At 32.0% G+C, this 26563-nt stretch overlaps 1 protein-coding gene across 1 annotated transcript in view; it reads right to left on the bottom strand.

The window, feature by feature from the left end:
* The window catches only part of LOC139482624 (MOB kinase activator 2-like), a 49640-nt gene extending 30423 nt beyond the window's left edge, over nucleotides 1–19217 (bottom strand). Inside the window, exon 1 of the mRNA XM_071266549.1 lies at nucleotides 19063–19217. Coding sequence (XP_071122650.1) covers nucleotides 19063–19079 — 17 coding nt within the window. The 5' untranslated portion in view covers nucleotides 19080–19217. The remainder of the gene's footprint in view (nucleotides 1–19062) is intronic.
* Between the last annotated feature and the right edge of the window lie 7346 nt (nucleotides 19218–26563).

The raw sequence follows: 26563 nt of genomic DNA, 5'->3' as shown, positions 1-26563 counted from the left end.
AAGAACAAATCTGCATCTTATCATATGAACACATGATAAAATGTCCTCTATAGTATAAGGTTAATATAAAACCACAAAATCTTATATCATACCAATTTGTCATAAAGAGTCAAAATTATACATTTATAATCAAACAAGTATTATCAATCATTAAAAGAGAAAATTAAACTTGAAACATGGGATATCAGACTATATGTTACATGCTTTGTGAATGATTAGTTGAAAATATTTTTTTTAAATTAAACCAGCCATGTCTGCTTGCAAAGTCGTCCATTATTTAGGACTACAACTCAAGTACTTGAATAGTTCTTAATTTTTCACAAAGTTTGCATGTCACCAAAATACCAAACTGTTATGTCCATTTTAAGATATATGCCAGTTTTCACACAAAACAAGATAAGATTCTCATAAATTTCCCATCAAATGACCTTTGAACAACTTGAAGATCCTTTGTATTAAATATAAAAACTTGAATCCATAGACACTGACCAATCACTTTGTTTACTTATGGTGTTAATGAAAATAACATTTACAACCATAAACAGTAATTTATGAATAAACACAGTATTTTTATTTTTGGACCATATTATTGACTGACTTTATTGAACTGTTACTAGCCAAAATCAACACTACCACACCTTAAACAAATGCTTTAGATTTATGGATCACAATTACTCAAAGAAACTTGGGTTTGAAGGCCAATTGTTTATTACTCTCTGTACAGTAAAATAAACAAAAATAAAATGTCAACATGCTCATATCTTAGAAATAAGACTGCATTTATAATCTAAAATCAATTCTTATAAGGAAGCAATTGTATTTATACTTTCTATTTATAGAAATGATAAATATCATCCAATCAGGATGCACTGAAATGATATTTTATGATCAACACCCTAAAAAAAATGAAAATGTTCATTCATCTTGTATATAACAAGTATATACTGCTTATATGTAGATCTTCTCATTTCAAGGGAAATAACTCTAAGAAATATTTATTAAATTGTGATATATCTTGCTGTCAAATAAAAATATACAAATAAAGTATAACAACTATCCATCAGAGTCCAAATGAGGTGTATATACCTGTAATCAACTGTAAAGAAATTTTACAGCATTTGACAATGAGCAAATACCTTACAGGAAAGTGGAAATTGGATTTTAGTTATACATATATCTTGTTAAACCTTAAAACTTGGTAAAATTCAAGAACACATTCATCTTAAAATCACAATATCTGTAAAATACTATAACTGGTTGTGCAAATGAAATGTATGTCAATGTCCAGTGTGTGGTCACCATAATGATAGCATAAAACCAATTACTGGTATCCTGTAATACTGAATTATATATATGGATAACAGATGTCTTGTAGGTTTCTTATCATTATCCACCCACATAGTAATCACTTTATACAGAAAGGAAAGCATAGCAATCACTTTATATAGTAATGAACCATCCAAAATGCTTTAAACAAAGATTCAGATGTTTGGTTTCAAATCAACTTTTTGGGTCAAAATTTATAAACGAACTGTATAATGCTATCATCGGATTGCAGGTCATTCTTTCGGGAAATCTTGATTTTGATAAGAAGCCTGAGGTTTGCAGAAAGACCTCATTCAATACAATGAAAATTCTTGGTTGATACAATGCATACATGCTCTAAAAAAAGCTTCACCATTGTGCCTGCAGATATGTTCTACTCTGCATTGAACTAGATGTGCTTACCCTCTAGTCAGTGAAAAGTTGGAAGGATATTTGTGGTTCTATAAACAAACTAAATTGTGCAATTTTGACAAAAGTATCAAATATTTAAGAAAAAGACAATTAATTATAGGAAGAGATGTTTATGTCACTTTATAACAGTACAATGTAGAATCCAATAATTAGATCAATAACTATTGCACAGATCATAAAGTCACAGACTAAGCTTTGTTCTCTCAGTTTGTACAGATCACCAAGTTACAAACTCAGCTCAATTCTTTTAGTTTGACAAAACACTCACATTTACTGCTAATTCAGAAATAAGTATGTGCATTTAAATTAAATATTGCAATTTCATGAAAATCAAGATGCAGTTATATGTATCAGATATTGCATTGGGATTCAAATTATTATTATTGCAATACCTACCCAGTCGTATTATTAATATTAATAAAATCCTTGCAATAATTTCTTTATTTACAATATCATATATATCTTAGTCTTGTTAGTAGACTAAAACATGAAAAGTTTATGGTTTTTCGATAGGTGAAAAGATATTTTTTATTTCAATTGATGATTAATGTTACAAATTTAGAAAGTACATGTACCTACAGTAAAGAGACACTTTTCTATATCTATTGTATTTATATTTAAAAAAAATAACTTAAGTTTCACATGGGTTGTAAAATGTAAATAGATATATATCAGAATGGCAACCAATTTTTTCATGTCAATGAATGCGTTTCAGAAATCAGTCATTTTTCACACCTTTGTAACAAATTTTATAAAATGTTTTGAACAAATTATATCTATGTATCTTTTTTAAAATCAATCTAACAAAATTTGTGTTAAAAAGGGTTGTTCTATGTATAGTTACCATCTGTAGGCTATCCTTGAAAATATTTCAGATAAAAGATTTGTAGAATGTGGAGGACACAAATACCCAAGTTCAAGCTTTGAACCAGGTGCTCCGCAAATTCTCTTTTTGAGAAATTTAGCAAAAAATCAAAGTGCACAATCTAACAAAATTTGTGTTTAAAAGGGTTGTTCTATGTAAAGTTACCATCTGTCGGCTATCCTTGAAAATATTTCAGATAAAAGATTTGTAGAATGTGGAGGACACAAATACCCAAGTTCAAGCTTTGAACCAGGTGCTCCGCAAATTATCTTTTTGAGAAATTTAGCAAAAAATTAAAGTGCACACTACTACCCCCCCCCCCCCCCCCCCCTTATGCAATTAGTCCAAAACCCGACATTTCTTTATATACAATTTCCAAGTAGTGTAAGGGAGGTAAATCCAATCATACCCAAATTTGTAAGTTAAATGTTTTTGAATTACCTCCCTTTCACTGTTTTTAAATTGTCTTAAATGTCCATTGACCAGATAAAACCTAGTTTTTAACCTTTTTTTTGCCCCTTATTCCAAAAACATTGAGCCATCATCCCAAAAGTCAATACTAACCATCCCTTCATGGTATGGAAACTTGTGGTATAATTTCAGAGAGATTAATGCACTTAAACATAGGTTTTTGTTTGAAAACTACAAAAATGCTTATTTTAGGCCACCTTTTGGGGACAATCAACCCCACAATCAATCCCAACCTTTCTTTAGTGGTATTGAACCTTCTTGTAAAAATTTATTGAGATTCATTCACTCAAACTTAAGTTAATGTCCGGACACTAAATGCGTCTTTGGACGACGACACAGACAATATGATAGCATTATATGACGCAAAATTTTTTGCAGTTGTATAAAAAATAGGATGGAAGGATTAAAAGCCCATAAGACAGACATTTAAGGGTAACATTTGATGTCCCGTCATAAGTCATGGACAAAAAGTCACAATTCATTTTTTTTGATTATTTTCTTTGAATAAAAAATGCCTATTTCTACAAAAATATTTTGGCTTTTTTCTTTAACTATTGTATATATATCAACTTTGTAAGGGGTCATCCATAATTGTCAACCATTTTCCAAAGTGTACAAAACATACACTTTTTCAGACCCCCCACCCTCCCTCAGAAAGTGTACATCAACCATTTTCAGATTTCAAGACGAGAATCAATAATTCTTAATAAAAAGAAGATCCTGTCTAATAAAGTTTAGTTTAATATAGAAATTTGTATTGAAAAGAATCTGAAACATATCTGACTGTTTTATTTCATTTGATGAAAAAAAGCGTACTGCAAAAATGTTCATTTTTTAACCCCCTCCCCCCTAGTGTACCTTTTGTACACTTTGGAAAATGGTTGATAATTATGGATGACCCCTAAACGAAATTCATCAAAAAAATATCAAATCAAAGATGATTAAATTTAAATATTTGTTAAAAAAATCATGTCAAAGGTGGCTTGGCACTTAAATGGTCTTCATGGTGCCAAGAAATCTTTCTTTTTCACGATTAAAACTAAATAAATCTTTATTTTTCAAGTATGATGACACTTTTCCTAAACTTTAATATGAATATATGTATTAAAAAGTAAATATTTCAAGATATTTCTCTTACAAATTTAAACAATTGTCAACATATTATTTGTGACTTTTTGTCCTACGAAATTTGTGACTTAATGTCCTGTGACTTTTTGTCCTACAAAATTTGTGACTTTATGTCCTGTGACCTTCTGTCTGTTTACCTCAAATACAGGGAGGGCCTAAAGTGCATTATTCCGTTTAGTTAATCTTATGCATAAGTAAAGTTTATACAAGCAGGATATAGAATAGAACTTTGAACATAACAAAATAAATTTGGTTATATAAAACCACTGCTGCTGTGAAACTTACTAATTTATTTAATTTCCCCACACAGATTCTGTTTATAAGAAGAGGAAATTAACTTTTTTACATCAGAGCACCTGGTGATAACTACATGGAAAGATATTCACAATCTTAGTATATCTTAACCATTCAATTAAGCTAATTCACAGATCAAACAATTGTATGTTATTCTGAATAGAATAATTTCATTTACAAATGTTAAATATACAATGTGATTTGACTGTTTGGATGGATGGAATATTTTTGTTTACAGTATAATGGACTGAAAATTTCACATTAACTGAAAGCTTGGATTTTACTTCAATCAAATTACTAACAACAAAAAAACTGTGAAAATAACTTGCAAGTCTTCCTTATTGCATTAGAATATAGAAAACATTATTTTCAAAATAAGGAAGAATTAGACTTGTAAATTTTGTAAAATTGCAGATTCTGGAAAACAATTGAATTAAAAAGTAATATCTGATTGTAGTTCGTCCTTTATTTTTGTATAGAGATCTTATTTGCATATACAGTATTGAACAATCTGGAATGTGTTGGTGTTTTAAAGCTCAATTTCAATTCCATAATACTGTCAATGTACCAATGACTCAGTACTTTCTTTAAAATAATAAGAAATTGGATATATATCACATCTAGACAACAACTTGAGGATGCATTGTACCAGAAAACACATCTAAAAGGTCAACAAAGAGTCTTAAACAGATGTGATTTAGAATTCTAAGAAGGGGGTTTGGGGGGGGGGGGGGGGGGGGGAATAACACAATAAAATTAAGTCCAGGCTTTCATTTTTGAGGGTACAATATTGAATTTTATTTATTTTTTTTTATCTTAAATAGGTTTTGTCAGTCAATTTGTATAGAAAATAATTTGTGGTTTACTTGAGTTTGTTGAGTGTTAAGGTCAAATAAAACATAAATATAATCATGAGGCGTGAAATAAGGTACATATTAAAAATAAACACTAACTGAATTGCCAGTGGGTCCTGAATTCATCAGTAGGAAAATATTCCAGTTATAGGTGGTTTACAGGTTGTGTAACTTGAATAGCTTAACCAATTTCATTATTGACTAATCTGGTGTACTTTTGAAGAAGTAAATAAATATGTTAACTTCTTCCTGAGACATACAATGTATTGTGTCTCTGCTTCTACATAGAATAGATCTAAACTTCCATTATCTGAGTATAAAAATAAGTTAGAATCTTTTTTATAAAATGCAAATGCAAGGTATTTGATCTAATGTATCAAAATAAAGTAAACAGGGAATATCGTATAGCAGATTATTTTCGCGAGGTGTAATTTTTCGCTAATTATCACAGATAGAAGAAAATCGCCAAAATAAATTCCACCAATTTAAAAGTGCACATGCATAGGTATTGATATAAGTTTTGAATCCACCAAAATGTTTCGTATACCTTATTCCATGTAAATTGCGAAATTTTACACCCGTGAAAATAACCCGCCGTACGGTATGTCCATGGGACACAGATGATGCCCCTCGTGCATATTACATTATAAAGGGACATAACTCAAGAAGAGTAAATTGAATCTACCCAAATTTGTACTCTATCTAAGTTTTGTGGAAATAAGCATTGTATAAAAGTTTTATATCATTTGGTTGAGACAAACTTTAATTAGAGAACAACAAAAATGATTCAGCAAATTTTCCATTTGTAAAAGGGCAAAACTTTAGAACAGTAAGTGATGCTACCAAAAATTCAAACTTGTTTTGTGTTTTGTGGTAATAAGCATTGTGCATAAGTTTCATGGTATTTGGTTGAGGCATACTAAACTTAAAGAAGACAAATTTTGGGATGTACTGAAGGATGTACAGACGGACAAGGGTAAAACTTAATGTCACCTCTGCTATAGTGGGGGCATAAAAAATCATTGCTACCAAACCTTCAAAATGTAATTTCCACAAATTTTTACAATACATTATGTTGAGCTTTTACATCTACATCTTACTAATGTGTTTAGTTACCCTTGGTATTTTTCTGGTATTTCTTGAATATTGTTTCACTTCTCTTGATTAAGTTTGTATCAGCTATATACGTGTAGATATTTCATTTTGAAACCCATAAAAATTTGGTAATATTGATTGATATATATGAACAGATTTAAGAAGACAAGGAGATTTAATACATTAAAAAAACCTTTTAATGCCAGAGTTCTAACAGATTTAGATATCTTTACTTCACACAACACAATGAAAGAAAAGCACCAGACCATTTACTGATTTAAAGATCACAGAATACATGTATTACAATGGAACCAACAAGGAAGTAAAAAAAGGAATTTGCTGACTACATTGAATAAAGTTAAATGTCTGAATGTCAGCAATCTTGGCTGAATCTGTAAGGAAACTTTGAAATAGACTTAAATATTAGACAAAAGTTTGCAAATCAATATTTTCAGTTTGCTTTACAATGTACACCACATATATATAGGTATCTACTTATTTTATATACTGTAAATTCAGAAATTATTGTGATGTTTTTTTTTATTGTGAAAAATGCAACAGGTTTATAATTGCAATAATTGAAACTTGCATTTTGAAATTAATATTTGAATTAAACAGGATCTTTTTCAATGTCGCAAAAATCAAAATTGCATTTTAGTCTAAAATGACAAAATGGCAATAGTAAATGCACACAATAGGTGCTTGCCAATGAAAACTTTTGAAACCATTTGGACTTAAGCCTACATACACTCAAGAACATTTGGTATTGGACAGAACTAAATGCATATAATTGATTTTTTTTTATATAAAAAACGTGTTTATGCATCTAACAATTCGATATAACCATTTGAAGCAATATCATTTCTATTACAATACAAGGATTTCCTGCACTTCATATGATTGCAAACATTTCAATACTTGAAAATATGTTATAGAGTAGTTTTTGTATTTAAAGTTTTTTATGTCATTTTTTGAAAACATTTTATTTTGATTTTATTAAAAGGAAAATTGTAAAATTATTATGTCAGGTAAATTTTGTTCTGTCAGCATGTCACTAATTACTCAAGTCAAAAGTAATATAATTAACTTATCTTTTAATTAGCTTAATTAAATTGACACTATTCTTAGTTTTTACCTTTGGCAGTTTTGTAGTAAATTTTGATTACTCAAATTACATAAATTTATAGTTAGTAATACTCGTCATAATTTGAGCTTTTATTCGATGTGCTATATATTGGACCATCAACTTTTTTGAATTAATTGAAGTCACGATGTAGTCACAATGTAGTCATGATGTAGTTACCAGTGTAGTCTCGTCGGTGTTATCCAGATAGGAGTGCTTCCAAAGCCAACCAGGCTCAGCTACTCAGGAAAAATGCTAACTCAAAAGACAGCTCAACACAACAGTAACTATTCAAGCCAGACAACATCAATTTGGAATATTACGAACATTTTGGACTTAACTTTAACTGTGAATTAGTGAAATTAGTGACTTTATTATTTGGAACATTTGAACTTTATTTATTTGTAAATTGTTTCGGCATCATTATTATTATTTGGACCTGTTACTATATAAAACTGTTACAACTTGCTGCTTGCTTTATAGTTTTGCCTGCCATTGCTTAAGTCTTGCGAAAGACTGACCCACTGTCCCTTGGGCTGTGCATGTTCGATAGTCCCCCTTAAACTCGACGTGCATTGGCTCTTGGTGACAGATTTGGTGGAGGACCCGGGCAGCATTTCGATCCATCTAGCTTTGGCATGGCATTATTATTAGCAACAGCTTTCAAAATTACTTTTAAATTATCTACTTACAAAATTTGTGATGGAATTTCGTAACTAAAATTCAACTGAAGGAACAGCAGAGAATGAGAATCAACTATTGAAGCTAAGTAACTTATTGAAATATTATTTATTATTTTATCTTTACATTTAAATTTTAATTTTCCAGTTCAATGAATCTAAATAGATTAAAAATAAAAATTAGTTTTAAATCTGTAAAAGTTATTGGTAGTATTCAAATGATTTTTTTTTTTCATAGTCTACCATTTACAGAAGTCTAATTATAATCTTGTTTAGTTTCAGTTTTCAACTTTAAAAGTTGCTGTACCAAAGTTGGCAAACTAATTGTAAAGAAAGACAACTGCAGTGTGTGAACAAAATAGAACTACTACAGAGACTAAAAGATAAGTAGCTTTTGAAATAATAGTATTCATGATAATTCTCGAAATTAAATTGCTAGTTATCAAAGCAAAAAGTTTCTTCAAAGAAAAGTTGTGAATATATATAAATTATTGAGACTGCTAATAAATTTAAGACATTTTTTTAGTTTTACACACAGTTTATGTAGCATATTGACTTTTTATTCTGTGAATAGATTTTATCTAATATAGCCAAAATTCTTTTAGTAGTAATCATGGGAAAGAGAAGAATTAAGAATATATGGTGCCATAGAAGATCAAAATGTGCAAGCCTTCCCACCTTTACAGCAGAGAATCATTTGTAAAAGAAGAACACACTGGACACAGAATCAGCATCACATCTTTAGAAATAGCAAAGACAGTTATGGCAGAAAGCTTTCAACACCGGGTTCAAAGATCGATGTCTACTCCATACAGTTGTCAGAAAAGGCCAAGAAAATTAACTTGTCATTCAATTGCCGCTTTCCAAGGAACCATCGTGACAGATACTGAAGTCCTGCATGCATGACCACTTGAAGAATGTCATGTTCTTGATCGGACGTTTGCTGCCATTCTATTAACGTACCTCTGGATTATCAGTTTACTTGATAGTAAATAAACCAGTAGATTCAAACTTGTAGAGTGTATTAGCTGAAAAATGTACCTTCAAATCAAGACCACGTCTTCTGAAGTCACAGCAACCAACCGTCATGACAATAGTGAGAATAAAAAGGAACAGCATGAACAGTGGTGAAATACCATAGCTAAAGAGTGTTTGTAATCTGAACTTATTTTTATGCTGATAATGATTTGTTTTAAAGACTCCTAGATTTAGTGTATTATGAATATTTTTTGAGTGTTAATGTAGTAATCAGAATGATTATTGTTGATTCTTTAAAAAGAAAACAAAGTGTTGTGTAATTGAAATGATGTCAATTTTTATCACAAGATATATATAAATATATATTTTTACTTCCAACTAATATAGTAAATATTGTGAATGTCTTGAATGTATATGCTTAATATAAATAGCAATGTTTTTTTCTATCAATGTTTGTATGATTTCTTTTTGTGATTCTTTAGCTTGTGAATGTACTGGTAAATCAAATGGTGTATAGCTGGATTGACCACTCAGTTTTACACCATGCACTTGTATAAGACTTGGTCATCTTGTGCAAGTTGCACCCAGTATGTTTGTGTGGGAGGATGAGTATCTGTGTTTTATCTTCTTTTTAAATATGTAATGTTCTATGTGTTATTCTATTTTATGTAATCACAATGACTTATTATCATGATTATCAACTTAGTTAATGTTCAGATTTTATATTGTATTTTTTTTTTTAAATCAACTGCATTCTTTGTGATAATCTTTTGTTTTTTAATGTTTGAGGACAAACATATTTGAGCGGAGGGAAATATGTTATAGAGTAGTTTTTGTATTTAAAGTTTTTTATGTCATTTTTTGAAAACATTTTATTTTGATTTTATTAAAAGGAAAATTGTAAAATTATTATGTCAGGTAAATTTTGTTCTGTCAGCATGTCACTAATTACTCAAGTCAAAAGTAATATAATTAACTTATCTTTTAATTAGCTTAATTAAATTGACACTATTCTTAGTTTTTACCTTTGGCAGTTTTAATTTGTAGTAAATTTTGATTACTCAAATTACATAAATTTATAGTTAGTAATACTCGTCATAATTTGAGCTTTTATTCGATGTGCTATATATTGGACCATCAACTTTTTTGAATTAATTGAAGTCACGATGTAGTCACAATGTAGTCATGATGTAGTTACCAGTGTAGTCTCGTCGGTGTTATCCAGATAGGAGTGCTTCCAAAGCCAACCAGGCTCAGCTACTCAGGAAAAATGCTAACTCAAAAGACAGCTCAACACAACAGTAACTATTCAAGCCAGACAACATCAATTTGGAATATTACGAACATTTTGGACTTAACTTTAACTGTGAATTAGTGAAATTAGTGACTTTATTATTTGGAACATTTGAACTTTATTTATTTGTAAATTGTTTCGGCATCATTATTATTATTTGGACCTGTTACTATATAAAACTGTTACAACTTGCTGCTTGCTTTATAGTTTTGCCTGCCATTGCTTAAGTCTTGCGAAAGACTGACCCACTGTCCCTTGGGCTGTGCATGTTCGATAGTCCCCCTTAAACTCGACGTGCATTGGCTCTTGGTGACAAATAAATAAAACAAATTCCCAAGGTACATGTCATTAAGATGTCAACACAGGATAATAACAATACCATGTATGGATTAGTCAATATCTTACTAATGCCTCGAGACTTCAAAGAAAACTTTGTGCCTGTATAACCAGGATTTCTTTTGTCTCAGATGATATACATGCAAATGTTTAGAATATTCCAATCCATATCAACATTAACTATACATGACGAGATAGATAGATTATACACTGAAAGAGTACCTCTGAAGGAAAACAAGTATGCACCATCCATAAGAAGATAAATTGAATTAACCAATAAAAGAGTGATTGACCTTGCAACAATGCCAAGGCTGGTGTAAAGTTCAAGGTGACATAGTACTGACACTCTTCCTTTTAATTTCATGAAGTCAAATCAGATGTGGATTCACAATATTGGAAAAAGAGGGGAGGCCAAAAAAAAAAAGCAGCCTGTGGATGTAACAAACCTATTTAGTAATCATTTATTTTCATGGATATCAATTTTCATGGATTGAGAAATAATTGCATTTTTGTGTATACATGTACTTGATTTCATGGTTTCAGCATACATGTAAAAGGATAAAAAATTAATATGTCGGATCATGCATCTGACACATGCATTGTGTGTTATTCTGTTCTCTTTATTTCCTTTTGTATGTGTGTATTTGAAACGTTTGATAAATTATTTAGACTTGGAAACATGTAACAGCTTTGCTCATGAATACATTGTATACAAGTATATTATATAAACCCAGGTGACCATTTTGACAAATACATCAAACAACAGGTGTATATGTCAAAATAATTTCAAATTGTTAATAATGATTTATCATAATTCTAATACACATGTATTTTCAAATATAAAAGCAATTCTCTGGAAAATAAAAACTTAAAGCAGATGTGTCTGACAGTACTTACACATAACAACTCATCACTGAAAAGTAGCAGACCAAATTCCTAGGCATTCTGTTAAGGAGTACTGTAGACAAGTGTGACAGAATGTTTGGTTTTGAAACAGACAAATGGACCAACAGACAAACAAAGACATAGCCCTTACTCCTACAGAGAGAGTGAGAGTAGGAGGGTAGTTGAAGAAATACAAAATGGAAAAGAAATAAGTTTTTTATTTGGTCAGAGCTCAGTACTAGGATATATTTTAACTGAACAATATGAAAATTACATGTAATCTTTATATTGCATCAGTAGAATTCAGTACCTACAGCATAATTTTCCAAAACATACACCATATTTCATCCAGGTAAATAAAAATGATTTTAAACAAATTTGACTTAAGGATGCGTCATACTATAGGGAGAATTAACCCTTCAGGCCTTTTTTTATCAGACCAATACCAGGTTCAATGAATATTCTGTTTATTTTTGGCTGGTGAATACCATGAATACTGCACTCTGATATTTCATGATAAAATCACTAAATTATTGATAATATTTGACCCCAGTGTTTATGACATGTATGACATCAACAAATTGGTAATATAATTTCTGTTTCTTGTGAAACTGGTGAATCACATTTATTGGGAAATGAGTCTTATTATTACATAATACAAACTTTATAAATTGTACAGATATTTTCTTTAAATTCATATCAAGGTAGCTCATACACAAGTACTTTTGTAAAAATAGGCAATATAGGAAAGGTGTACTGACATAAGAAATCTCTAAACACATTAACTCCAAATGGAGCTTTCGTTAGTAGAAGCCATATTAACTATGTGTATCAGTGAGAGTAATGTGAAAGCATAAAAATATAGTATATATACCAATACACATAATTAACAGCGCCTGGTGATGTTTCATAGCCTGACCAGTTTCGGTCCAAAAAGGACCTTCATCAGAGGCAGAAGGCAGAATGGTGGATTAATGTTTGCACCCTCGGTTGAGATTTAACCGGCAGTTGAGTTAACCGGCGGTTGAGTTAACCGGCGGTTGAGATTTAACCGGCGGTTCAGAGTTAACCGGCGGATCAAAGTTATCCAGTGGATGAATATGTATCTGGTTGATGTCTAAACAGGTTAAATTATCCTTTCAGTGAAAAATCCTCGTGGGGTTTCCATGATTACAGTTATCTATATTTAGCTAATGTACACGTTACAGTAAACTTTTTGACATGTTACGGTAAACATTTATTTTGACAGTATACGGTAATGTGACCTAATGATATAACCATACTTGGGCTTTAGCATTGGGTAAAGGGTGTTTTAATAATTTAAGAAGTACATGGTAATCATTTGGTCTTGATCTTTGGCTTATGATACACCTAAATATCAAGTCTTGAAATTGTACTTCCTAGTAGTCATGCAGTCTTGATCTCAGGCTTATGATACACCTGAATATCAAGTCTTGAAATAGTAATTCATGGTTGTCATGCAGTCTTGATCTTTGGCTTATGATACACCTAAATATCAAGTCTAATAATAGTATTTCATGGTAGTCATGCAGTCTTGACGTTTTAGCTTGTGATACACCAAAACATCAAGTCAAAACTATTACCCCCCCCTTTTTTTTAACCTAACAAAATTTGGTTGAAGGGGGGGGGGGGGTTCTAATTGAGAATGCTTCATTTAAGCCTTTAGTACTCCTTTTAAGATCAAAGGTAGACGAATATTAATCCTCAGTGTTAAAAAGTTTAGTTTTCAACACCTTAAGTTTGTAATGTAGGTATTACATATATACATCAATGTCAGGTAATCGCTAGGCTTACGCTTAGAGCTCCTATGTCAGTGAAAAATCAATAGGCAATATAGGAAAGGTGTACTGACATAAGAAATCTCTAAACACATTAACTCCAAATGGAGCTTTCGTTAGTAGAAGCCATATTAACTATGTGTATCAGTGAGAGTAATGTGAAAGCATAAAAATATAGTATATATACCAATACACATAATTAACAGCGCCTGGTGATGTTTCATAGCCTGACCGGTTTCGGTCCAAAAAGGACCTTCATCAGAGGCAGAAGGCAGAATGGTGGATTAATGTTTGCACCCTCGGTTGAGATTTAACCGGCAGTTGAGTTAACCGGCGGTTGAGTTAACCGGCGGTTGAGATTTAACCGGCGGGTCAGAGTTAACCGGCGGATCAAAGTTATCCAGTGGATGAATATGTATCTGGTTGATGTCTAAACAGGTTAAATTATCCTTTCAGTGAAAAATCCTCGTGGGGTTTCCATGATTACAGTTATCTATATTTAGCTAATGTACACGTTACAGTAAACTTTTTGACATGTTACGGTAAACATTTATTTTGACAGTATACGGTAATGTGACCTAATGATATAACCATACTTGGGCTTTAGCATTGGGTAAAGGGTGTTTTAATAATTTAAGAAGTACATGGTAATCATTTGGTCTTGATCTTTGGCTTATGATACACCTAAATATCAAGTCTTGAAATTGTACTTCCTAGTAGTCATGCAGTCTTGATCTCAGGCTTATGATACACCTGAATATCAAGTCTTGAAATAGTAATTCATGGTTGTCATGCAGTCTTGATCTTTGGCTTATGATACACCTAAATATCAAGTCTAATAATAGTATTTCATGGTAGTCATGCAGTCTTGACGTTTTAGCTTGTGATACACCAAAACATCAAGTCAAAACTATTACCCCCCCCTTTTTTTTAACCTAACAAAATTTGGTTGAAGGGGGGGGGGGGGGTTCTAATTGAGAATGCTTCATTTAAGCCTTTAGTACTCCTTTTAAGATCAAAGGTAGACGAATATTAATCCTCAGTGTTAAAAAGTTTAGTTTTCAACACCTTAAGTTTGTAATGTAGGTATTACATATATACATCAATGTCAGGTAATCGCTAGGCTTACGCTTAGAGCTCCTATGTCAGTGAAAAATCAATAGGCAATATAGGAAAGGTGTACTGACATAAGAAATCTCTAAACACATTAACTCCAAATGGAGCTTTCGTTAGTAGAAGCCATATTAACTATGTGTATCAGTGAGAGTAATGTGAAAGCATAAAAATATAGTATATATACCAATACACATAATTAACAGCGCCTGGTGATGTTTCATAGCCTGACCGGTTTCGGTCCAAAAAGGACCTTCATCAGAGGCAGAAGGCAGAATGGTGGATTAATGTTTGCACCCTATTTATATAGATATGGTAACCGGCGGTTGAGATTTAACCGGCAGTTGAGTTAACCGGCAGTTGAGTTAACCGGCGGTTGAGTTAACCGGCGGTTGAGATTTAACCGGCGGTTCAGAGTTAACCGGCGGATCAAAGTTATCCAGTGGATGAATATGTATCTGGTTGATGTCTAAACAGGTTAAATTATCCTTTCAGTGAAAAATCCTCGTGGGGTTTCCATGATTACAGTTATCTATATTTAGCTAATGTACACGTTACAGTAAACTTTTTGACATGTTACGGTAAACATTTATTTTGACAGTATACGGTAATGTGACCTAATGATATAACCATACTTGGGCTTTAGCATTGGGTAAAGGGTGTTTTAATAATTTAAGAAGTACATGGTAATCATTTGGTCTTGATCTTTGGCTTATGATACACCTAAATATCAAGTCTTGAAATTGTACTTCCTAGTAGTCATGCAGTCTTGATCTCAGGCTTATGATACACCTGAATATCAAGTCTTGAAATAGTAATTCATGGTTGTCATGCAGTCTTGATCTTTGGCTTATGATACACCTAAATATCAAGTCTAATAATAGTATTTCATGGTAGTCATGCAGTCTTGACGTTTTAGCTTGTGATACACCAAAACATCAAGTCAAAACTATTACCCCCCCCTTTTTTTTAACCTAACAAAATTTGGTTGAAGGGGGGGGGGGGGTTCTAATTGAGAATGCTTCATTTAAGCCTTTAGTACTCCTTTTAAGATCAAAGGTAGACGAATATTAATCCTCAGTGTTAAAAAGTTTAGTTTTCAACACCTTAAGTTTGTAATGTAGGTATTACATATATACATCAATGTCAGGTAATCGCTAGGCTTACGCTTAGAGCTCCTATGTCAGTGAAAAATCAATAGGCAATATAGGAAAGGTGTACTGACATAAGAAATCTCTAAACACATTAACTCCAAATGGAGCTTTCGTTAGTAGAAGCCATATTAACTATGTGTATCAGTGAGAGTACTTTTGTAAAAATATTTTTTGCAAATAATCCTCAATCTTCCAAGCCCATCCCCTCACTTAACAATCAAATGGCTCTCTTTATAAAAAATATAATAATTACAAGTGAAATGTTAATCTCAAGATTTAAGGTGCTTGTTTATCAACTTGGCTTTTGATAGTTGTTCTCTACTCATAATTTTTCAAAACAAAATTTAAAAAAAACACACTTAAATTCACAACTTTAATAACCACCAGACAATTTTGGTTGGTTAGCAGTATATCTTAACCTTTCATATTTGTGCCTCATTTAGCTATAGATTTTTCCTTCTATCCTAAACAGTTTGCAAGATATTAGACTTGCATTTTAACCATATATATGCTAAATTTTTACTTACTACATGTACATGTAGATAGACAAACTGGAATATAATTCTCATTCTCAAAAAACCCATACAAACTATGTTGTGTTCCTCTTAACTAAAGTTAAGTTTGGTTTAAATTTCAGACCTTTTGAAGGTAAAGGTTTTTCGAAAAAATATGCAAATAATTAGTACAAAGTAGCTTTAAGGGCAATAACTCCAATAAACAGTCATTTGAATTTTTGAATATCTAAAATCTTGATAATATTTTGCTGTAAAAAGTGTTCATGCATTCCCCCCTCATGTTTAGCAATAACACCAATGTTCATTAGCTACATGTACCATAACAGGAAAGGAAATGTAAATTCTAAAATTTCAAAAGTGAAAAGTATGCATATACATTGTACATGTGCATGTAGCTATACACACAAATGCATTCATACATGTACATGGAAAATGAGTTGTCATTCTCTATCATATCTTCTTTTTGATCTTTGGTGGATTGTCATCTGATTGGTAATTGTTCAACATCTCTCCCTTCATATATTGAATAGTCCAAATCTGCATGATCTAATGCTAATGTGAGATTAACTTCTCATTTATATCAAAGTATTGGCATCAACAAATGTCAATGAATAATTTCTAAATGAATCTGTTTTTTCTTGATACTATGGATTAAAAAGTCTCATTATATATCTAATTTATTTAGATCATATATTTATCAAAAGTACTATTTGATGATGTGATCGAAAAAAAGAAAACATCTTCACATAAAAAATGTGCACTTGAAATGATGAAATCACATCTGTTAAGCATGTTTTGCAAAATTCATAGTTTTCACAGTTAAAAGAAAGTAACATATGAAGAGTATTGATTGGAATTATAGGTGTATAGTCAGAAATAAGAGCTAAAATAAAAATATGTTTTATAAAAACAAACCATCCTCAAGTTTAATTCCAAGCAAGACATCTTCATAATTTGCCATTTTTGAACAAACACAGTAGAAATCAGCATGCTTCCCTTGTTGAAATTCTTTTTGTAATATTATCCAGCTATTTAAATAAATGCATTTAATGTGGTATTGTAGCTCAGTATTGTAGGCTGATATTTACAACTGACATGTCTGTAATATCTTGTTAAAAAGATACAAGAAAAATAAAGTAAGATGTCAATAGGCTGATATTTACAACTGACATGTCTGTAATATCTTGTTAAGAAGATACAAGAAAAATAAAGTAAGATGTCAATAGGAGTATGACAGCAAAGCAAGAAATTCGCTTGTTTGTGTTGGAAACAGTCATGCCCCTAAATGTATATATGCATCATTATTACTTGAATTGTAAACACTTGATTTTTGAGAATAAAACAAGAAGGTAAAACTTTCCTAATGGTAAAATGCTACTGAGAACCACAAACTTTTGGTGGTATATTTACCTGCACATTTTGTCATAGAAATTACAAGATACAAGAATGTGTCCATATTTCATTTTTTTGTACAAGGATGCCCCACTTGCGTTATCATTTTCTATGTTCAGTGGACCTTGGAATTGGGGTCAAAATTTTAATTTGGCATTTACAATAGAAAGACCATTTCATAGGGAACATGTGTACTAAGTTTCAAGGTGATTGGACTTTAACTTCATCAAAAACTACCTTGACCAAAGACTTTCACCTGATCCAAATCTATTTGCAACAACTCTTGTTGTAAATTTATGATCCACTTTTTAGTCAATGTCAACATTTCTCTCCACAAAATGAACAAAAATGTCAATGATGATAATAAAGGGCATATCCTTGAACAGTATCGATAACTGTAAAGTATATGTATATTTAGTGAAATCATTAACAAACCTTCAACATCTCATTAAAAGTGACCAAGGGACATAACTCTCCTGGATCAGCATAAATAAACCTATAAAACCTTTTTGCAATACAATGTACTTCTAAATTCATCATGTTCATGAATTGAAATGTATCATCTGGCTGTTTATATAATTGTACATGTTATTCATATCTTATTCAAACTTCATAATAATAACATCTAAATATTTGAGGTTTACCCAGGAAATTCAAGTTTTGCTTAATATGAAAAGGTGAAGGAGTACCATATTCTAATACATGTACACTGAATAGTCTGCTGTAAACCCTGTTGATTTTTTATGTCAATTCTGAGTTTAGGACAAAAAAGATTTTTTTTAAACCTGTCTGTGAATTATACATGTATGTAATGAGTCTGTTAATATAAATAAAGATCTAGACAATCTAATTAACCTAATTATATAAGTATACTTTGACTAGATCAGTAGATGATACTCTATAGAGGACAACTTTCAAATATGTAATTATATAATTTTCAGCTGCTAGTACCTAAACTTTGAAGGCTAGCAACCTTGCAGAAATTATGGGACCAAACAATAGGATTAAGACCAATACAACTAGTTATTTGAGAGTTCAGCTTTTTAATTCCAAAGATGAATTATTTGATAATAAAATAATTACTTTATCAGACCAGATATATTTCTTTAAATTTAGAATCATCATGGATTTTGTTCAACTTGAAGAAGGATAAACAAACGATTATCTAACATCATCTGACTGAAGAATGTTGATTATTTTTAATCATTACACATGTTTCAAGGTAAAAAATAAGATAAAAAGCCGGCTCTTTTGTAATTGGCTGCAGATCTAGAACGCTTCATCAGTTTGCTGTTCTATTTTAGCCTCTCGTCAGGATGCGTTAAATGTCAATATTTGAACAAACCTACCCCATAAACCAATCCATAGTGTCCCTTAAATATTCGGGTATCTTCTCCAGTTTGTCACTTTCAATAAATGTCTTTCTTTCACAATCTTCTTAGTGTCAACCAAAACAACATACCAATATGGCGATTTTCATAATTCCTTGCGCGCGATTAAGTGCGCACAGGAGACTTTGTTTATCAGATATAAAATAAAGATTTAGGCAGTAAAAACAGGCACAGTTGTAAAATCAGCATTAAAAAAAACTGATTAGCGTTAGATTGTTTCTTTAATATTACAAAATATAGTTTTAAACGGAAGATATTTTACATTTCTTGACAAAGGTGAAAGCGAAACTGAAAGTTGAAAGAGAAGACAACTCTATTGAAAAGAGGCCCACTATGGTAAATAGCCTTCTTCTTCTTCTTCCAGGTAAGGAACCGGATTCATTGCTGAATGTTAATGGTTCCGCGCGAAAACTTTACGCAGTGTCGGGCAACACAGAAAGATTTCTCTTGGCTATTTACAAATTACATTTAAAACGTTCGCAAAAAAATATACAATTAAAATTATTTACAACTGGTTTTCCTACTTCCTTTCAGAGCATGCCTTCAGGGCAGCTCTGAATCCCTCAACGGTGTTGGTCGCTGTAACTGTTGTTGGTAGGTTGTTCCAGTCCCTGATTGTCCTCGGGAAGAAAGATTGGCCATAGGTGTCTGTACTTGTTCTTTCTTGGAAGAAGCGGTTTTTACCTCTGGTCCGGTTATCATTCGGGGTCAAATATTGGTGACGGTCTATATCTATAAGTTCATGCTGGATCTTGAATAGCATGCACAATCTATTTGTTTTCCTCCGTTCTTCGAGGCTTTCCCACTTTAGATTTTTAACCATATTTGTGACACAGCCAGGTGTTCGGTCTGTGTAGTTGTTATTCACAAATCGTGCTGCTCTTTTCTGCACCTGTTCAATTGCCTTGATTTTATTTTGGGCGGTTGGGTCCCATACTGTGCTTGCATATTCCACTGCAGGTCTTACCATGGACACATATGCAGCTGCTTTTACAGGTTTTGTACAGCCTTTGAGGTTTCTACGTATAAACCCCAACGTTCTGTTTCCTTTGCCTACTGTATTGTCTATGTGTTTATCCCATGTTAGGTTGTTGCTGATGGTTACTCCAAGATATTTACTTGCTTCCTCTGTGTCTAGAGTATGACCGTGAAGATGGTACGATGTTTGTATCACTGGTCTATTTTTGGGGGATATTCTAATGACAAGGCATTTTTTGGCATTAAAACTCATCTGCCATTTGTTTTCCCAGTCTTCCAATGCTGTTAAGTCCTTTTGTAGAAGTTCACTGTCAGCTTGGTTGGTGATGGTACGAAAGAGAAGGCTGTCATCCGCGAACAATTTGGTCTCTGATGTAGATGCTGTTTCTGGCATGTCATTAATGTAGGCCAGGAACAGTAATGGACCAAGGACTGTGCCTTGGGGTACACCAGAGAGTACTGGTACTTGTGAAGAGACGGCACCCTCTAATATCACGCTCTGTTTTCTGTTATGTAGGAAGGAGCGAATCCATTTATTGGTTTTGGGGTTGACGCCGTAGTATTCCAACTTGTGTAGGAGGCGGTGATGTGGTACCTTGTCAAATGCTTTTGCAAAGTCAAGCAGGATGATGTCTACTTGGCCGCTACTTTTTAATTTCGATGCAATGTCGTTGATGGTTACGATTAGTTGGGATTCGCATGATCGTCTTTTGCGGAATCCGTGTTGTGCATCAGTTAGTATTTTATTTTTGTCAAAGTGGTCCATGATGTTGCTATGTACAATATGTTCTAAGACCTTACATGTGATGGAAGTTAGAGATACTGGTCTGTAGTTAGATGCTAGGTGCCTTTCGTCTTTTTTAAAAAGTGGAACTACATTGGCATCTCTCCAATCTTGCGGGACTTCACCAGTGTTCAATGATGTTTGATATAGGTCTGTGAGTCATGTACGAGCGGGCGAGAAATGTAATTCACAGAAATTCGAAATATGATCAGCACTCAAATAATGTTGATAGATAATTGTCTAAATCATGTCTTTGTTTATTGAAACAAGTGTAAGTAAATTAAGGCAACAACAGTTTTTCTGTGTTACTGAAAAAGAAAGGCAAAAGATAACAAAGGGACATTCATGCTGATATAAATGATGGGGCAAACTTTATAGCTTGCATTTAGCATTAGAAGTTCAAGTTCGTTAAGCCATGCATGATTACTATAACTTAGTGTTAAGGCAGAGACATATGATACAATATATCATTAAAATTTTGTTATCGCATGAGAAGTTTCAGCCTCCTGTAACTGGGCATCAAGTTATGTGAGTAAGTTTTTATAACCGGAATCATTTCTTTGTTGCGACTCCGGTGGCATTCAGTTTCCGACTTTAGTTGTTAAAGATATCTGTGATAATAGATTTCACAGTGGTATGATATATGTAATGACATATTTCTTCAGATTTTAGTTGACAGAAAAAAATCTCCAAAATGTATTACTCATACAGAAAAATACTTTAAATATCTTACTGAATTCCATTTTAAATGGAAAAAAATCACTTTATTCGACCAGTTTGACCAGGGACTTTCTATACTAAAGTTAGTATTGAAAGTCCCTGGTGGGGAAAAATCAGATCTGTCACGTTAAGGTATCAGCGGCAATCATACCACATTTTCTTATTCTATATAGATAACTTCTTAGGATACCAAAATACATGAGAACTTTCAGAGAAGAGGAATGACATAGATTTGTTAACTCAACCCCAATTATATAGTTAAGACATACGCTATAATCTCTGACAGAATACCTTTCTGGTCCCAAATATTTATATAGCATACATAAAGAATGATGCAACGATTGATAACTGAACTACGAGACTTACAACGATCATTTTTTACGAGTGCCTATAATAAACTCATCTTTCATAAGTGCCAAACAATTGAGAAACGAAACCAATCATGGCAAAAGAGAACTTTTAAAAAAAATCCATAGAAAAAGGAACCAATGAAAATATTAGAAAAAGAATAAAGTTGAAGTAACAGGTACGTATTACCAAGGAATTGTATATTTACAATTCCTTGGTATTACTAAATGGATGATCTTGTGGAATTTTATCAGTCTAATTAGAATATAGAACTCTGATTTCATATGGAGTTTAACGAAATCAGAGTTCTATCTTTCAAAGTAGACTGTATGGTTACCGACTTCTTTCTTTGTGTGTCTAAAAAACAATCTGTTACCTAGTTGGTAGTCATTTGAAAAACGCAAAAAAAGTCAACAGTTAAGTACCTGCAACACGAGACGCAAATATTTCAATATGACCCGTGTTTTGTACTCAATAGACAGATATGATGAGTAGGATTTTTAAATCAATGTATATGTCATGATGACGGATACTTGAATAAAGTAAAAGAGCTAAAGAAATAAGAAATTAAATATGGTTGTGTCGACACTTAGCTCGAAGAGAAGTCACCAAAGTCAAAGCAAAGGACCAGACCAGTAAATTGGGGTCCTTCATTTGCTTTATATGTTCCAAACATCAGTTGCCAATATAAAACTACACTTATTTTATCATGACGCTGGCCACATACAACCGTTATTCACTTATCTTAACCATGATAGCAAATTGAGCCTAGCCTTATTTTGTTAATTTGACTGTCAGTCCTTTTATTTTATTTGATTTGCTATACTTCGTGGTTTGGAGTTTCTGTCTTTGCCGTTTATGACTTTACATAAGTCAACTCTATGATTTCTAATGAAGACAAATCTCAAATAGAGACAAAATGCCTTAGAACCAGTTACCTAACCATAATAGGTCACCCTATGACATTCAACAAGGAACAAAGTATATTTATGCAACATTGAAGTAAAAATTATCACCAAAGATTTGTATGGTAATACTATACAAATCCTTGATATATCACTATAAATATATACTCAAAGCACAATATGACACAAACCTAGCTAATTAGGTGGACATTATTAAATCCTATTGAACATCAATGTATTCGAAGTGACTTGTATCGGAGTTGTTTAGATAATTCATAACAACAAATTCGACGTTGATTAGAAGGTACAAAATTTCGAAATTGTTTTGACACTTTGCCGTCAAGATCATACATTGATTTGAGACTGGTCGGCTATCTGATATTACAGTATTACTTCAGCTGTTTTATTGATCGTTCAAGTGTTAAAAAAATATGTATATTATAAGTTTAGCAGAAATTATCAAAGAAATGTTATCAATTCAAACTTGTCCAAATAACAAAAAATACACACAAAAACAGTAGGATGAAATATTCGAAAATCTGACTTGCATGGTTTCATGTAATTACAGTTTATAGGATTTATCCCCCTTGATATACAACCCTGTCCTAAAACTTAAAATGTTAATTCCGATCTTTTCAGTGACCATGTGTTTCTCTTGAAACCTAAGCCACACACATCCACAAATCAATTCTTCACTGTAAAACTATCTTGTAATCAACTTAATGAAATTTTTTTGCACCCAAACTTCAAATAAAAATTTTGTTCAAACGATTGCCATTTCTATTACATATATTGCAAAGTTCGTATGAAAAACAGCCAAACCAAAGAAGGCGTCGCACGCAAAGAAAAATTACTTTTGGAAATAAAGTAGCTGAGATCCAGCTACTAAAATGAAGAGAATGAAAACAGTGAGTCGAAATTACATTTAACTATCATTACAAATGATAAAACCTAAACATTTGAAAACAACTGACATGTAACAGTAGCGTTGACAGTAGCGTTCATTGAACTAGCCTCCTGGTTTCATTAGATAATATCTGAAATTGGGACTTCAGTTTTTTTTTTTCATTTCACAGAGAAATCAGTAAATGAGTGTCTGGATAGGCATTGCATATTATTTTTCTTAATTAATTATCCATTTTTTTTTGCATTGAACAAATATGCTTGCATGTTCTATAAAATTCTTTATAAATTGGATAATTTGAGATTTGATACTCATTTGATGTGGCAATCACATTTTCAGACCATTGAAAAAGGCTAAATTTAAATGGAAAAAAAGCCCTTCTGAGTGTGACAATTTGCTATATAAAAAACAAATAGATATAGGAAGATGTGGTGTGAGTGCCAATGAGACAACTCTCCATACAAATAACAATTTAAAAAGTATATATGTTAATAGGTCTTAATTGTAGACTGTTAAAACCGTATACCTTCTTACATGATTGAAGGTCTAAATTAAAATTGAGAAAGGAAATGGGGAATGTGTCAAAGCGACAACAACCCGACCATAGAGCAGACAACAGCCGAAGGCCACCAATGGGTCTTCAATGTAGCGAGAAACTCCCGCACCGGGAGGCGTCCTTCAGCTGGTCCCTTAAAAAATATGTATACTATAGTGTGTGATAACATTGTGTGAGGGAATTCGACGTTTGATGTACCAGTGTTCACTCCAGTGCAATTTATGACAATACCACTGCATCAATCAGAATTATTTTTTTTGCAGTGTTTTAAGAAATGATTTTGCTTTGTTGGCGCGTATTATTTGTGAAACATTAAATGTTTTAAAAAGGCAAATTTTCTTTATATAGTCAATGATTATGTTGACTTTTGAAGGCCAAACTTTCTACAGCCTTAAATACGCTAATGAAAGATCCAAAAACTATACCAATACATAACGACATGTTTATGAAATTATAACAAATCTATTGGTTAACAAATTTTTACTCGTTATTGCAAAATAATGAACTTAATATATCTGACATTTTCTCCCTACCCAGTTTACCCCTATACATTTTTATGATGTGGACTGGTCATTGTTATTGAATCGTAGGCAATTTGATTGGATTAAGTTGTTATTAGTTTACCTTCAAACTTGTTTATGCTTTTCATACACGACTATTGATTAATTAGAACGTGCATGAATGTGTACGGTAACTAAAATGACCTTCAAACTGGACACTGGACGAGTCAATATTATGTTTTATCAATGAAAGTTAAGGTATGAAAGGTAAGAATTGCCACTTATTCGATTTTCACAAAATTTTCGGAATATACAGTTGAAAGGTTATTTTTTAAAAGCCTATTGTGAAGAGTAAAGAGAAAGTTTACAAATAATACGTTTTGTTCCATTAAACAAGTCATTTTCGTAATAGAAATACCGAAATATATTTTACGCACGACTACGGCAGGTAAAATTATTATTTATCATAATAAAAAAAGGCATTTTTCAGTCTCATTGGAATATATTGATTACAATTAATCCCAAACTTAAGAAGTAAGTAACTAAAGTCAACATATGTCCGATCTGCCTATTTCTGCACATCAAAAGTCAATACGATCGTTTTAAAGTCAATTTCGTCTACCTCACAAAATCTTGTTAGGCACTATAGTTCAGTGATAATGGACGTCATACTAAACTCCGAATTAAACACAAGAAACTTTAAAATAAAAAATCATACAAGACTAACAAAGACCAGACGGGCTCATGACTTGGGATAGGCGCAAAATTGCGGCGGGGTTTTATGAGATGTCAACCCTCCCCCTATACCTCTAGCTAATGTATTAAAGTAAACGCATAACAATACGCACATTACAAGTCTAGCAGAAATTTACTCTGAAGTAAATTTGAACAGCAGTCAGCAGAAAGTGTTCAAGGCCGACTTTTGCTTTGCTGCGTTCTTGCGCTGGGTATTTTTTATATATAGCACGTCTTTTACGAATTAGTCTCGTTGCGAGAGAGTTGTCGTTCTTACTGCAAACAATAAAATATGTATATTGAGCATCTGTATAATGATTTATTGGAGTGAAGTCTGGTATTTTGGAAATAATTCGGTTAAAGAAAGGGTACTTTTCAATATGTCAAATCAAGTAGTGGCGTACTACTTCATTGTGTATATCTGAATCAGTTGAAAGAAGACTGAGAAAAGAAGAAAATTTTATTTTTAAAACAATTATATTATTATTTTATTATATGTCTCTGCCAATACCTCTCTTGTAAGCTTTTTCTATTCCCAAGAACTGGAAAAATATTGGCCAACTGGTTGCAATGGTTACGAGTTGAATATGTTTTAGGTCCAGAGACAAAAATTTGAAGCATGATTTATTCACTGATATAGACCTAAATATCCAGTGACATATATTTTTTTTTTAAATATAATTAATTTTGACACAATTAAACAGGTATCCAAGCAAAATACTGTAAGAAAATTTATAGTTTATTCTATTTCATTTTATTTTATTCTTTCATTAATAACTACTTCACTGAAGGGGGCGGAGCCAGACTGTGCATTAACAACTTTTGAGATAGAAGTTCGAGCACTGGCTAAAACTCCTCCAATTCTTCGCTTTTCAAACAAAACTTTCGGCTAGACCGGAGAGTGCAATAACTAAGAAATCATTCAGTTAATGCACTCCTCTAAAAACAACCGAAGTTAGCTCACTAAAAAATCAACATATTGTTAGAATAGGTAAACACCTGACTAAACTCGAAAAATTAACAATTTAT

The sequence above is a fragment of the Mytilus edulis genome, chromosome 7, assembly GCF_963676685.1.
Source record: "Mytilus edulis chromosome 7, xbMytEdul2.2, whole genome shotgun sequence".
NCBI classification, from domain to species: Eukaryota; Metazoa; Mollusca; class Bivalvia; order Mytilida; family Mytilidae; genus Mytilus; species Mytilus edulis.
Note: the sequence above shows the minus strand (reverse complement) of the source record. Positions and strands in the feature narration are given on the sequence as shown.